The 17050-nt window shown below is 37.8% G+C and overlaps 1 protein-coding gene across 1 annotated transcript in view; it reads left to right on the top strand.

The window, feature by feature from the left end:
• Positions 1–504: 504 nt before the first annotated feature.
• The window catches only part of gramd2b.L (GRAM domain containing 2B L homeolog), a gene marked incomplete at its 5' end in the record, with an annotated part of 29583 nt that continues 13037 nt past the window's right edge, over positions 505–17050 (top strand). Inside the window, 4 exon segments of the mRNA NM_001095481.1 lie at positions 505–625; positions 12215–12334; positions 15468–15549; positions 15973–16042. Of these exon segments, the coding sequence (NP_001088950.1) occupies positions 540–625; positions 12215–12334; positions 15468–15549; positions 15973–16042 (358 nt within the window).

Genomic DNA, 17050 nt, shown 5'->3' with positions numbered 1-17050 from the left:
TGTTTGGAGGAGACCCTTTGCTTTAAGCAAACTACAGAATTTGCCATTTGGAATTCGAGTCCAAGCAGGAGCTGTGGGAAGTGTCCAGCAGACAAACAGTTACTGCAGCAGCAGCAGCAAGTCTGACAGACTCATCTTGCCCTGAATCATTAAGCAACACTATTGCACATGGAGGCTGTTCCCTGGGAATGCAGCTTCCCGACTGAATTATTTAAACTTTGAGCTGCAGCGAGAAGCAAAAGAAAGATCCCGAGTTGCCGTTTATCTTCATCATCATAATCATCAAGTTCAGCTGCTCGGGCCTCGCATGTGCAGAGCAATTAGTTTCACCGCCACTTACAGAACTGGTTCTACCATCGAGCAGTATCTGGACTGCTCTGGCTGAGAGCCCGCTGTCTCGGCTGTCTTTGTTCTCGGTTAATAATAAAGGAGCCGGGGGTCGGCAGAGAGAGACTATAAATAGTTCCAGGGCCTCACCCAGAGGGTCTTCTCTCGCGTAGGAACGCAAGTTACAGAGGCGCCTCTAACTGCCCGTGGAAATGGTGGTCATGACTGAGCCGGCCTGTGAGTCTCACGAGCCAATGCTCCTTCTCTCCAGCAAGGAAAACAAACCAGTCCGCTTAGTGTAAGTACTACAAGGTAGTGGGCGGAAGGACATCAGGCTTTTGAACTTTTCCATCAACTATAGGGACTTGTTGGGCGTCTCTAACCCGCTAATACCTCTATGGCTTTGTCACAGATACTTTGTTATAAGGTTTATCTGTTGTATGGCAGCCCGCAATTCACTTTATTTATACCGCTGCTCTGCTAGGCACTTTCTCTTCTCTGTATCTGTACAATTGTAGGAACGTACATTCCTTCTTAAAATAAGTTGTTGTTGTTGCTCCTCCATGATTGTAACCTTAGTAAGATGCACGTGATGCTGCCTGAGTTCCATCAGTTAATATTGACATGTTATGGCTTCTACTAACCCAGTCACACTTTTATTAAAAGAACAGGTGGGCCCAGTGCTAAGGTTCATTACTGGGTTCCCACAGTCCTGCGGCCAATACATCTGCAGTAGAATTGCCTACATTTCTTTTTACCTATACATGCAAATTAGTAATGCTGTTTGTAGAAAGGCAGTTGTCACTAGAGAGGAAGCAGATCCTGTGATAACAGACGGGCCCAGGAGGTATAGGGGCCCCATGAGGCCCTAATTCAATTTCAATAAGGGTCAGGGGGCACACAGGCAGATTCAGGGAGATTAGTTGCCCCCTCGACAAATCTCATCTTTGGGACGACTAATTTCCCCGAATGCCTTCCAGCCAGCTAAAATGTAAATTGCCGGCACGGCAGGATGGCACTCTGTATGATTCATTTCCAGAGTTGCCCGAAGTTTCCTCGTTTGGCGACTTGGGAAAACGATTGCCATCCCACCGGCGATTTGAATTTTAGCAGCGGGGGAGGCAGATCGGGGGAATTTAGTCGCCCAGAAGAAGAGGAGACTAATCTCCCTGAATCTGCCAGTGTGCCCTGACCCTAAATATTGGTAAAACAGGTCAATCGCTTAAGTAATGTCTAGTTATGCCACTGATTTATATATAATAATCTGGGAGTAAAATAAAGTCGACCTGGCCTGCAGGTGCTGTGTACTTAAAGGAATAAGTCAGGGGCCCAGCTCAATTATGGCTTCTGTACCTTTCCAATTATGGATTGCAATGTAGTGCTATTGTACAAGTTGCTTTTTGTTTTTGTTTTTTTAATAAGGGACTGTTCCATAAAAAGCTTAGCTCCTTAAAGGGGGTTTTCACCTTTAAATTAACTTTTTGTATGATGCAGATAGTTATATTCTGCGACATTTGCAATTGGTTTTAATGTTTTTTTTAGTTATTTAGCTGTCCAGTTTATAATTTCAGCTATCTGGTTGCTAGGATCCAAATTACCCTAGCAACCCTGCACTGGTATGAATAAGAGACTGGGCTATGAATAGGAGAGGCCTGAAAAGAAAGATGAGTAATAAAAGTTAGCAGTAACCATCTATTTGTAGCCTTTCAAAGCATGTGTTGTTTAAATGGGGTCAGTGACCCCCATCTGAGAGCTGGAGAGAGTCAGAAGAAAGAAGATAATTAATGCAAAAACTATAAAAAAAAATAAAAAAAAAGTTGCTTAGAATAGACCATTCTATAACATGAAGGTGAACCACTCCTTTAACTTGAGCTAAGCTGAGAAACAAGCAAAAACTAACAGCCCACCTATACACAGGAGTGGACTTCATTTTTCAAATGTATTTCTTTATTATAAATTGCTACTTAAAGTGACGGCACTTGTGTATAAAAACAAGAAAAAATATCCCTTAGGAAAATTAGTGAGCTAACAACAATCCACCTTTGTACAAGTGCACTAGAGGTCTGTGGCCTTTAACCCCTTCTGGCAGTTGCCATCCAGCAGCCCTACTAAGTCACTGGCAGATTCTGAAACATAATATTCTACTTGAACAGTTGCACACCATAATACATAAGTCACTAAGATGTCGTTTTTACTATAGATCAGGCTTGATCTATGGCTCTACAATTGTTTTGAACATCAACTCCCAGCAGCTTTAGTGAGCTAGTTACGTTAAGCCTTTAGCAGACAGTTTGTCATTGTTTATATCACCTGCAGGTGGAAGTTGCCATAGCAAGCAGCCAGATAATGGCTTATAGGACATGTAACATGGATTGTAGTTTAAGATTAATGTACAAAAAGATTGAGTGATGAAAGGCAATGACTATCTGTTTTCATCTAATTCATTCCAGTTGTGTATAGGGTATAATTATTTTATGCATTAAAAGTCAGATGTTTTTTCACAATACTTGTGAAGGCACAGTGTTTAAGCCCTGGATAGATATTTTCCATGCAGGTTTCAGGCCAGCCGTCCCTGTGCTGTAGGTAGTAGTTAGGGCAAATAGTGAATGTTAACCAACTATGTAGCCTCCAGCTCGCAATTCGAGTGAAAGGTTATTGTGAATTTACATGCTTGTTATTACACAGAGAGGTTGCAATGATTTACTGGCAACCTGCTGACTGTTTCCTTTTTTCATTTTATCAATAAATATTTAATTGCACAAATACCTGAATACATTTTTTTATTTTTTTAATAAACATGTTTTCTGATCTAAAAAATACAGGTATGGGACCTGTTATCCAGAATGCTCGGGCCTGGTGTTTTCCTGATTTGGATCTTCATACCTAGTCTACTAGAAAATCGTGTAAACATTGAATAGACCCAATAGGCTGGTTTTGTTTCCAATAAAAAATTATATTTTAGTTTGGGTCAAATACAAGGTACTGTTTTATTATTACCCAGAAAAAGGGGATAGTTTTTTTTTTTTTTTTTTTTAAAAATAAATAAATAAAATTTGGATTGTTAGTGTAAAATGGAGTCTATGGGAGACTTCCTGTAATTCAGAGCTTTCCAGATAACGGATCCCATAGCTGTGTAGCAATTGTAAATAAAGTATGCATGATCTGTAAAGTATAACAATACGCTTCATGCTCAGTGTTTTCTAGTAGAATATTTTTCTGTGATACCTATAGATCAGCCTTTTGTTTTATGGTCTTGGCTCAATGAAATGACCCTTTGAAAGTGTTATCATCATAATTGCTCATGATTTAAATGTGCTTCAGCAACATGAACATTGCATTTGGAGCCATGATTCCTAGTATGCATACTATGCATAACCTTGTGACTTTGTGAAGTGCCACAGGCCAACAATATCGAGGTACAGCCTCTCTGGGCAGCGATGCCTCCAGTTAAGAATTGAGATGTCTCACACTTTGCTACCTACTTAGTGACCTAATAGCGAAGGTTCCAAGACCTTACACAACATTGCCAGCATTAAGTAACTGAGCTGCATTCCTAGCCAGTCTGTATTAGCATAAAGCTGTCTGTCACTCTCGTGTACATGTGCAGTTCCTTGTATAACCATTAAAAACCGTACGGCCGGCATCAGCGTGTATTAGAGTTATATACAATGCATCATAATTGTTGGATTGATGTCCAGTTTGGTTAGGACATGTTATAATTATGAGTAAGATGTGTATTGTGGGATCTTAACTGTCAGAAAATAAACCACACTTGTGTAACGTTTATGCAAAATTTAAAGGACCTGAACATTTTGTGTTTGATATTTGATCCTCTTAACATATCCTTACCAATAATTGCACCATGCAACACTTTTTTTTTTTTTTTTTTTTTTTTACAGATAAATAAAATCTTTCTCCATGTAACAGGGCTGTGACATATTATACCAACACTCTAATTAGCACTCACTCTGCAAGCGTATACGTAAATAACTGTCTCATTTACTAATACTGTGTACTGGGCAATTGTGTGCTGTTCAGTAGCAGTAATCAATTATCTTTAATCTATTATATCCATGAATTATGTGATGGGTTGATTCACAATCGTATATTAGCCTTTCATGTGGACTCAACATCACCCCAGAACCCAGTAACTTGGTAAATATTGGTGCTGCACTCTTAATAATAAAGAATATAAATGGCGCTCACTGCTGGGGTCACTCAAGGAAATAAATGAAAATGATTATTATTGCATAATAACTCAGCATGTTTTGACCCACTTGTTTCAGTGGGCTTCATCAGGGACACATTGCAGTTCCCTGATGAAAGCCTCCAAACTGTTTTTGGGGGAGTTAAAAAAAAACCTTGAGTTATTGTGCAATAAAAATAACCTTATTTACTTTTTCATTGAGTTCCCTGCTTTTAGTTACTTATTTTATAGTGCTAGTGCGCAGGTGCTCCTTCAACCAGTTATTTTATCCTCAAATAGGTTTATTGCATGTTCTAGTTTGTAAATAGCTTTAGACCGATACAGATGAAGTCCTAGCTGTGTGCTTTGTATGTACGTACATCTGTTATTCAGAAAGCTCCAAATTACAGAAAGGCCATTTACCATAGAGTCCATTTTAAAAAAAGGAATTTCAATATTTTTTAATGATTTTCTTTTTCTCTGTAATAGTAAAACAGTAGCTTGTCCTTGATGGTAACTAAGCTGCATGAAACCATACTGGTGGCAAAATTATCCTAATCGGTTTATTTAAGGTTTAAAAATTTTTTAGCAGACTTAAAGTATGATGATCCAAATTACTGAGAGGCACTTACCCAGAAAATCCCAGGTCCCAAGCATTCCAGATAATATATATTTTATACTTTTTATCATAGAGCACTGCTTCTTTTAGTTAGTTCCTATATATGTATTTTTTTGGCAAACATGTTAAAACTGTATGTTATGGATTTGGAGATCTGTTCCGTGAATGAGTAGATTGATACACAACTTCACACTATAGCCATGTATCATTTGAAACACTCGTGGATTATTTCTTAAAATGCATATTCAGTGAGAGTTCCGTGTACAACATAAAACCTATAAAATATGCAGTTGTACATTCAATAATCTGAAATTATTGTGAATTATTTTTGCTTTTTATGTTCAAGGATTTGTCACTCCCAAATCTCCAATTTCTGTATTTAACCATTTTTTTTTCATTCACTTGTGTGAAATATTTGTGTGATGGACCATTGAATTTGATCTGTAAACAAACCATTGCTTAGGTGTTTAGTAGACCAGTGAAGGGGTGCAGTAACTAGACTACCACATCATTGATGTAATTGACCTTTAATGCAGTTTAATCCTAATATTTAGTTTATTATTACTCTCTAATGCCATTGTCTGACAATGTAATTGTGAAATGACCAAACATAAAAGACTTCGTACACGGTCTGTTGAAAGGGAATCGGCTGTCAGGTAGGCTAAGCCTGCCGTTCTATTTATAAGAGGTTATTGAAATTGAGCGCTTGCATGGTAATGACGTTTAGGTGGCTCTGATGTAAGTCACAACAGTATTGTGTGAATATCCTGCAAAAATATATCTTTTGTATAAACAAAATAAGTTGTGCTTGGTGATGTAGTTTGTCACATGACTCTCTTAAAGAGGTTGTTCACCTTTAAATTAACTTTTAGTATGATAGACAGTGATATTCTGAAGCAATTTATGTAAAAAAAAAATATTTTGGGTTTTTTTTTTTTTTTTTTTAGTTACTTAGATTTTTATTCATAAGTTCTCCAGTATGCAATTTCACCAACGTGGTTGCTTTGATGAGTGACTGGAATAGGAGAGAGCTTGAATAGGAAGATAAGTACAGGTAATACAATGTAGCAATAAAGGTCAATTTGTACAGAGCATTTGTTTTTTTTAGGTGGTGACCCCCTGAAAGCTGGAAAGAGTCTGCAAAAGAAGGCAAATAATTCAAAAACTATAAAACAGAAAAACTGAAGACCAATTGAAAAATTGCTTAGAATTAGCCATTCTGTAACATACTAAAAGTTAACTTAAAGGTGAACCACCCCTTTAAACTTGTGTATTCTATATATTAATAGGCACCCAGGAGGTCATAAGCTGTAGGCCTCATGCAGTAGAGTTCCTTGGCGACTTCCACTATCCTTACTGAAATAAACTCTTAATTTCATATGCAGTGCTTCATATAACGTATCGGAATTGCGCAAGTAATGAAGGAATAGTTCTTAAATGTAACCTAAATGTTGCTGACCTGATGATTTAATGAGTCTAACCTGCATGTGTTTCCAGTAGTGATGGGTGAATTTATTCGCCAGGCGTGAATTTGCGCAATTCGCCGCCAGCGAATAAATTCGCGAAACGCCCGCGAAAATTCGCGTCAAAAATTCGCCGGCGTCAAAAAAATTTTTCGAAAAAACTGGCGCCGGCGCCAAAAACGGGCGCCGGCGTCGAGAAAACGGGCGCCGGCGTCAAAAACGAGACGCCGGCGCGATTTTGCGAATTTGACGCAGTTTCGCGAATTTCGCACGAAATTCGTGAATTTTTTGCCGAAGCGGCGCAAATTCACCCATCACTAGTTTCCAGCCAGTACAACAAACCTCATCAGCTATAGAACTATCAGAAACCTCATTAGTGTTTAAATTTGTTACTCTGCTGGTAGTAGAGGAAATCCATGCTAGAATAATAAAAACCTAACAGTCTGTTTACATATATTTTCTGAGATAGTCATGGCTTTGAGGATGCAGTTGATTTTCATAAACACATCCATGCAAACAGACCTCCTTTATAGTAGAAACCGCAACTGCAAAACTTATGTATGTAGTGTATATCCACCCATAAAAAAAGTCATAGAACCTGTTTTAGAGCCCACATTGGTGGCATTGTGACATGCGGATATGTAAAGAGGGAGCTGCTTGGTAGGATGGTTACAGACATCCTGCTTGATGGAATTTAATCAAATTTGCATTTTAAGGCAATGGTGTTTGTTAAGCCTTCTATCCTGCACCAGCAAGTCATTAGCTGCAATGAAGAAAAACTCTCCCTCTATATTGCGCACCCGTACTTTCAATAGTTATTTAAATATTGTGTACCCATTTTGCCTTTGGTTTACTAATTTGAATAAGGTTTTGACTTTAAAATAGTCTGCCTTTAATGTAATGAATGTCCGAAAGACTTCTACTCTTCTCTTCATTTTTTTGCAGGACAGTGCCGATTTTGACACGTCAGCCTGCAGTCCTGGGTTGTTACAGAAATGTCCCGAGTTTCTCTTTTAAACTCCTACACTGACCCCAGAAAAAGTTACAAAATTTCTGAGAGCCCTGAATACTCAGGACCTGCACCTAAATACATTTGTAACAATTTAAAATGAGCAAAGATACAAGTGTAACTATTTAAGATAAGCCGATCTTTTGTCAGAACTGAGACTTGCAGCTTAAAGGGCAATTCACCTTTATTAGCAAAACTGTAATAATAACACAAAACATGACCCTAAAACTCCCAGGATTTTTGCATAATGAAAGACAATGCAACTATAAATTTTTCGATGCCGAATTGCTGTTTTAGCCTATGGGGTACGTCCTGGTATCAATTTGGAGTTGTTTGGAGCCATACTAAAAATCAGAGGAAAAAAAACTGTATTTGAATTTATTTCGAGCTTGCGGGTCGATTCCATTCACCCGAGTTTGAAAAATTTCAAACTGTATTGCAAATTTATTCGCCAGCAGCAAAACTTGGGAATACGCCACAAATTCACGCCTGCCTAGGCATATGCCTAGGGCAGGATGAAGAAGTGCTAGGCACAAATCTCCTTTTATCCACCACTGGTCTGGGCATTTGTTCCTGTCACTGCCACTCACCTGTGCGCACTCCCACCCCTGTGCTTCCTCAGAACTTGTATGCATCCCCCCCCTCCTGCCTGTGCATCCTTGCAGCATGTGAGCCTCCCTTGGTGCAGCTGCCCAGCACGTGCACAATCCATTGTGTATACGGGGGAGTGGGCAAGATGGCCGGCCTGGTTTCCTAGGACACCCGGTTGGCTTGGCCCGGCTCTAATGTTGACACTTTCTAATGTTAATACAAGTAAGGGAAACCCAGGAAGCTCAGAATTACAGAAAGTCCATCTCCCATAGGCTCCATTTTACTTAAATTTTTTAAATTTTTTTTTTAAAAATGATTTCCCTTTTCTCTGTAGTAAAAAAAAAACCCAGTATCTTGTACTTGATCCTAACTAAGATATATAAGTAATCCTTATTGGTGCCAAAACCTAAACTATCTATTGGGTTTAATTAATGTTAACGTTTTTTTCAGTAGACTTAAAAGTATGGAGATTTACGGAAAACCCCAGGTCCTAAGCATTTTGGATAACAGATCCTATATCTATCTATTGGATCAGTTATCCAGAATGCTCTGGCCCTGGGTTTTCTGGATAAGGATCTTTCCATAATTTGCATCTCCATACATTGTTTACTAAAAATAAATTCAACATGAAATAATGGTTAATTGTATCTTATAGACAAATACAAGAGGTCCTCTGCACTCAACCCATTATCAATATATTTAAGACAGCGACATTTTGTGCATACTGCTACTGAAAAATGCCTTACCCTTTAAACAAAACAGGGATTGTTTGTCCATATATTGCAATATATTTAAGCTGGCCAACTACGTCAAAGTCATCCCATATCTGGCCAGTCCTATGCTCAAATTTTCATCTGATTCATTAAGAATTCTATTGCTTTATTATACATTTTACAAAAGGGACCTGCAACTTACTTGCTGCTTTCAAAGTAAAACTCCCAAACTTGGCTGCCCTTTTATTAGACACCAGTGGGATCACCTGACTATAACTGGGAAGGGTGGGAGCTACAACATGGAGCTGGTCACTGCTCCTGTATAAACTAAAACAAGGGAAAGTTATGGGACTGGCCAGATATGTATTTTGTGGTCACAGCTTCATTGCACCCCCCGCCTAATGGTTTTAAAAATTAGTGGTGAGCACAACTTTCCCTTGTTTGTTTAATTGTACCTTAGTTGGGATCAAGTACAGCAAGGTACTGTTTAATACAGAGAAAAGAATATATTTTAGAAATATTAATTGTTTAAAATCTGTGGGAGACTTGGAGCTTTCTGTATAACAGATCCCATACCTGTAACAATTGTAAAAAGCGGTCATCATTTGACACGTTTTTCTGTTGGCACAAATATGCCTTTTCTTACTTTTCCATTCCACATAGCAATCAACGTGACAAGTGCTGTACTAGTAGCACTGCAGGCTCTGATGTCTTTATTGCTCGGGACACTGTATTCCTGAATGAACCCGATGGGTGATGCCAATCACATGATCTTCAGTTTAATTTTCACTTGTGAGCCATGCAGCGGCCGCTGTGCTACTAACTGCATTTTTGTGGTGTGAGTAGAGAACACGTGAGGCAATAGACAAGGTGTTGGGAAAATTGTGAGTCATGCCCCTATAGAGAGACTTCCTCTTGTGTCACTCGTGAATAAAGCAGACCGACATTGTTCATTTGACAGCAGCTAGCACATAGGGAAGGTAAGACTGACTTTGTCTCTTCTGATTAATTCACTTGCGTTCTACTGATGTGTATTTTGCCTGCACAACTTAGACAGGAACCCAGAATTATGTGCTTTTAAGGGCAAGACTTTTAATGGACATATACCTGAATAGTACATGGATATTCCTTGAAACAAGAATGATTTTTGAGGTTTAAGTTACTATTAAGGTTGCAAACTATTGGATTTTGTATGAGCGGTCCTGATATGCTTTTTGGATTCCTTTTTTTTCATTCTTCTTAAAGAAAGGTAGGGTTGAAAATCGTGTATTTCAGTAGTACTGCAGTCGGCAATTTCAAAATAGGTTTTATTTGTTATGATTGACAAATCATTGTTTTTTAGTTCATAAGTAAAAATCTTTTTTTACAAGGACCAGAAATGTTTGGTAAAATATATCTGTCTATATGTTAGAGGGAGGGATATACTGATGGATGTACCAAGTGTAATTTGATGAAGGGCAGTTATTTACAGAATTAGGGCTAGCTGTAATCTAACCTACCATCAAGGTTTGTATCGAAGTCACACTAGGCAAAGGCACATTTTAAATGGATTTGGATGTAAAGCTGTCCACGTTTACATGAATGAATATTCCATCAGTTGGTTTTATAGAAACCCGACAATAGGTAGAAGTGCTGTGAATATAGAAGTTTTTCTTTTTGCTGTTTAGATGAATGCAGTCGACTCGGCACTATATCTATCGGTGCCTTTTATGCACTTTTTAAACTTGTGGCACCAGTTATGTCCCAACATGTGGGAATAAATAAGAAGTTTACATTTGAAGTCTCCCTATTTAAATTAGGAATTGTATCTGTTGCTTATCAAAGCCCATGTTATGACATTTCTGATGTTTGTTGTACAAAAATTCACCATAATCCAGCCCTTTCTATACATTTTATCCTATATATATATATATATATATATATATATATATATATATATATTTATATATATATATATATATATATATATATATATATATATATATATATATATATATATATATACACACATACTGTCATAGCAAATGTGCAATTGTCACGCTTGCTTATGCAATACAGTTCTACAACAGGACTTGTCATTTCATCACCATACCTTAATATTTGCACATTTTTCATTCAAAAGCTGTATATAGTAATCACTGTGCAAGCAATTCACATCTCCTCCTGGCCTACTTCTTTGCCTGTACTCCTCCTCCTTTCTCTCTCCTATTCTCCTTGTTCTGTTCCTTGTGCTTGTTGTTGCTGTTGGCCGGCTGGTATGAGGCCATGAAGCCTATAATGTGACGGTGAATCTCATGGTTTTCTTATTATAATGATATTTTAGACCCTTGTCTTACCGATCTGTTAATGTTTTCTTTCTGTAATTAATGGTACAGGTATAGGATCTATTATCCATAATTATCTGGACCAAGGGTTTTCAGGATAAGGGATTTTACTGGAATATCAGACCTTATATCTGAAAATCATTTTAACATTATATAAACCCAATAGGATTTTAGTTACCATTAAGTACAATGTATTGCTTATTACGACAGAGAAAAAGGAAATGACTTTAAATTAAATAATTTGCTTAAAATGCTTTCTTGAATAATGGGTTTCCAGATAACCAATACCTGTATTGGAAATGTACATTAAAGGGGTTGTTCACTGATGCAGAAAGTGATATTCTGCGATAAATTGCAATTGGTTTGAGTTATTTAGCTTTATATTCTGCAATTTCCAATTTTGCAATTTGGCCAATCCAGTTGCTAGAGCCCAAATGAATAGGCCAGGGCCAGAAATATGAATAGAAAAGGGCCAAAATAGAAAGATGAGTAAGCCTTGCAGAACATTTTTTTTTTTTTTTTAGATGGGGCCAGATCTCCATTTTAAAGCTGGAAAGAAAAAGGCAAATAATTGATGAAAAAAAAACATAAAACCATTCTGTAACATATAACATACAAAGTTACGTTGAAGGTGAACTGCTCCTTTAACAGTTTATTAAAAACTCACTGTGCATTCAGAGAACATTACAGACAATTTGGAATACTCTGCATAAAGCAACTTGTTTGTTGCTAAGTAGGTGGCATTTAACTTTGTATTTCAGTGAGGTTTAGGATCTGATGTTGTGTAATATAGTTCAAAATCGCAATGGCTGGCTGTTTAAGAGTAAAGAAGAGACCATATTAATGGGAAGATTCCTGCTGATGACTTTAAACAAATGAAATGTTAACTATTATAAGTCAAGTTCAATCATGTCAACCAAAATTAAAACCCAATTAAGTAGGATTATAACCTTCATAAATTCACTTTTTATTTTCTTTACAGCTCTGAGACCGAGAATGGGACAGAGGAAAGGAAAATTGGTAAATCACCATGCACCACTCCACAGATTCGGATAAATGATGCAGACTTACTAGACAGCAAAGGAAAGCTACGTTTTTCAGGGTAACTTCATTAACTCATCTTTTAGTATAATGGTGCACTTGTTCCAGTATCTGAGAAAATGAAAAAACAAACCTATTGGGGGTTTATTGTTTAGTTAACCACCAATGCCACTTCACTATACAGAGAAATATATTGCCTTACAGATAATGTGCAGGAATATTCTTGCACAACTGAACTGTAACTTTCTTTATAAAAGACACTTTTAGTTACAAAGTTTTTTAAAGCATGCATAAGCTGATGTGCCCCGTCAAGGCAGCGTCCATGCGTCAGTCCTATCCTAAGTGAAAAAAATAGTTTTATCTTTGGTGGGAGAAAGACCATACCTGCTTTTCTCTTTATTTAGCATGATCTCTTCCAAAGATACCATTTGGCGGGGGCTGGGAGAGTAGTTCCAAATCAAGGGCCAGTAGCTCTAAAAACGCTTAATATTAACATCTATAGAAAATATGTATTTTATTGATCGGTATCAAATAAGATATTTGTTATGTAATCTGTGTACAAAGTGAATGACATTTAAAGGAAAACTAAAGCTTAAAAGGATTCTGTCATGATTTTTTAGATGTGTTTTTTATTTCTAAATTACACGGTTTATGCTAAAAAATAATTCACTCTACAATATAAATTCCTGAACCAGCGAGTGTATTTTTTTCAATTTGTAATATTGGTGTGTAGGCAGCCATTTCAGGTCATTTTGCTTGGTCATGTACTATGAGAAAGAGCCTTTAACTATTGAGTGCTGTTCTACCAGGCAGCTGTTATCTTGTGTTAGGGAGCTGCTTTCTGGTTACCTTCCCATTGTTCAGTTGTTGGGCTGCTGGGGGGGGGGTGATATCACTCCAACTTGCAGTTAAGTGACTGACGATTATCAGAGCACAAGTCACATGACTGGGGCAGCTGGGAAACTGACAATATGTCTAGCTCCATGTCAGAAGTTAAATTTCTCTTTTGAGAAATAGATTTCAGTGCAGAATTCTGCTGGAGCAGAACTATTAACTGACGTGTTTAAAAAAAAAAAAAAAGAGAGAGAGAGAGAGAGAGAGTAAAGTACCCCCTCTTGTAAAATATAAGGATATTATAGTTTTTATACAGGTCATGGAACTCCGAGGTAACTTCTAATATCCTCATATTTTACAACTGGGGGTACTTTATTAATTATAATACTCAAATTTTAGTGAGTCATGTGACAGAAATTACATCACTACTCACCGTTTATAACTGATGACATCACTACTCACCGTTTATAAGGATATAATTTACAAGATATTCATGGCTTTTGTGTATTATATATATATATATATATATATATATATATATATATATATATATATATATATATATATATATATATATATATATATATATATATATATATATATATATATATATATATATATATATATATATATATATATATATATATATATATATATATATAACTTTTTTTTTTTTTTTCCCCTGACCGTATCCCTTTAACTAAAGTAGGGCAGAAATGTACATTATGATTTGAGCTTTTGTACGAGCCCAAGGGACCACAGCCCTTTAACTGTAAAGATCTGTGCCTCTGAAGATGCCCCAGTAGCTCCCCTTCTTCTCCTGATTCACTGCACATGCTCTGTTCTACTGTCACCTACTAAGCTTAGGGACCAGCACACTGGAGATATCCATCTATCAGGCTGAGGGTTAGTAAATAAATATAAGTACATGGCAGCTCAGAAGCCACCACAGTGGGCATCATTTTAATAATCAGCCCTGTAGCATCTGCTTATATGACAGATTAGCCTTATTTTGTGCTTGATTTGCGACAACCCTTAAATTTAGCTTCTCTACAGCTGCTCCGAGCCCACTGAGCATGTGCAGTATCACCTGTAACAAAATCCAGATGGGAAAATCCTGTGACAACTTTGAAGGCCTGGGTCATTACTACTTGGAAATGCTGAACATGACTAGCCCCATGAAGCCTTATATAACCTATATTAGAGCTTCTGAAACAAACCTTAAAGGGATCCTGTCATCGGAAAACATGTTTTTTTCAAAACGCATCAGTTAATAGTGCTGCTCCAGCAGAATTATGCACTGAAATCCATTTCTCAAAAGAGCAAACAGATTTTTTTTTTATATTCAAATTTGAAATCTGACATGGGGCTAGACATTTTGTCAATTTCCTGCACCTTAGGAGAGAAATGCTTTCTGGCAGGCTGCTGTTTTTCCTTCTCAATGTAACTGAATGTGTCTCAGTGGGACATGGGTTTTTACTATTGAGTGCTGTTCTTAGATCTACCAGTCAGCTGTTATTTTGTGTTAGGGTAGGGACACACTGGGCGATTTGGGGAGATTTAGTCGCCTGGCGACTAATCGCAGCGACTTTTCTCCCCGAATGCCTCCCCTCACTCTGCGCCTGGATAAAATGAAAAGTCGCCGGCGCTAATCACACACGGCGATTCGTTTTCCGAAATCGCCCGAAGTTGCCTCACAAGGAAACTTCGGGCGACTTCGGAAAACAAATCGCCGCGTGTGATTAGCGCAGGCGATTTTTCATTTTATCCAGGCGCAGAGTGAGGGGAGGCATTCGGGGAAGATTGGTCGTGGAAAGTTGCGGCGATTAGTCGCCAGGCGACTAAATCTCCCCAAATCGCCCAGTGTGTCCCTACCCTTAGGGAGCTGTTATCTGGTTACCTTCCCATTGTTCTTTTGTTTGGCTGCTGGGGGGAAAAGGGAGGGGGTGATATCACTCCAACTTGCAGTAAAGAGTGATTGAAGTTTATCAGAGCACAAGTCACATGACTTGGGGCAGCTGGGCAATTGACAATATGTCTAGCCCCATGTCAGATTTCAAAATTGAATATAAAAAAATCTGTTTGCTCTTTTGAGAAATGGATTTCAGTGCAGAATTCTACTGGAGCAGTACTATTAACTGATTCATTTTGGAAAGATTTTTTTTCCCATGACAGTATCCCTTTAACAAGTTTTTTACCAGCAAGGGCTAATAGTAAAGCTAATTTAAATTGTATATGGCATTTGCTGTGGCATGACCAGCAGAACATCTGTAGGGCATCCTTGCAACAGAAACACCCAGGGTTGTGTTATATCCTCTGCCTACTTGTTAAAGTCAACTGCCATTTTTTTATTTTTAAAGGCCCGGAATCTATGAATCTGAACTAGTCTTTGACATGAAGCAGGAACTGAAGCGCGAAAGAAAGAAAACCAATTCTGGGCAGGTATGACAAATTGGTGTCCATCCTTTCTCAAAAATGAGTATACTAGGACATTATCTTGATTTAGAAATATTTGCACAGGAATGGGGGCATTAAATGGCATTTCCGAAATTCTGTGCTCACAAATAGTCCAACCGTGTCATTTTAACAAATCGTTCAATCGTGTCATTCTTCATTCAGGTACATTTGTAACAGCATTATAAATGCAAAGTTAACAACATTCATACCAGTGACATGCGTATATTAACAGTGGCTTGTATAAAAACAGGTTTACCTTTGTCTCCAAGCTTTCGTGACAAGCCAGAGATTACATACCATGCATGGTAGCAATGATTGAATAGATGCTGTTCTTTCCCCGCCTAGGCCTTTGTTTCATGCATTGCATGCCTGGTTTGTCCACTCATTTACACCTTTGTTTGTCTTTAGTTTTCAAAGTCAAATGCGCAGTTCCACAAGCTGTTTAAGGATATCGCCAAAGAGGAGCCCCTAATTGAAAGTAAGTTGGATGAACAGATATTAAAAGTTGTTTTAGACTTTTAGATGATGTTTTGTGTTTTTAATATATACTTGAGTGGGAGTTGTGACACTGTTGAAGCAAAGCCAGTTTCTGTATGTCTGTCATGTATCAGCTGTCTAATACTGAATAGGCAATACCATCCAGGGGATGCTGTAGGACACATGCCACCAAAGAACAATTAAGGTAATAGGTCACCCATTAGAATAGACTAGAGATAGGAAGAAGTTGTTTTGGCCTGGGGAATAGCTTTGGTACTTTAAGAAAGAAAAATTGCTACGTTTCCTATCCATTAGTACTGATATCATGCAGCCTTGTCTGCCAAATAGTTACCTGTGGAAGGTGACACAATAGTTATTACTGGTAGGGATTCACCGAATCCAGGATTTGGTTGGGGATTTGGGCTTTTTCAGCAGGATTCAGATTCAACTAAATCCTTGTGTGTGTGCCCGAACCGAATCCTAATTTGCATATGTACATTATGGGGCAAATTTACTTATGGTCGAACATCGAGGGTTAATTAACCCTCGATATTCGACTGCCGAATTGAAATCCTTCGAATATAGAAGTTGAAGGATTTACCACAATTCGTTCGATCGAAAAATCGTTCGATTAAATGCTTCGAAATGTTCGATTCCAAGGATTTTAATCCATCGATCGAACGATTTTTATTCGACTTAAAAAAGCTAGCAAAGCTTATGGGGACCATCCCCATAGGCTGACATTGACTTCGGTAGGATTTAGGTGGCGAACTAGGGGGTCGAAGTGTTTTTTTTTTTTTTTAATTTATTTTTTTTGTTTGTTTTTTTTAAAGAGACAGTACTTCGACTATCGAATAGTCAATCGATTTTTAGTTTGAATCGTTCGGGTCGAAGTAGCCCATTCGATGGTCGAAGTAGCCAAAAAAAACATTCGAAATTCAAAGTTTTTTTTCCTCTATTCCTTCACTCGAGCTAAGTAAATGGGCCCCTTTATGTGGGAAGGGAAATC

The sequence above is a fragment of the Xenopus laevis genome, chromosome 1L, assembly GCF_017654675.1.
Source record: "Xenopus laevis strain J_2021 chromosome 1L, Xenopus_laevis_v10.1, whole genome shotgun sequence".
NCBI lineage: Eukaryota > Metazoa > Chordata > Amphibia > Anura > Pipidae > Xenopus > Xenopus laevis.
This window is presented reverse-complemented; position numbering and strand designations above follow the sequence as displayed.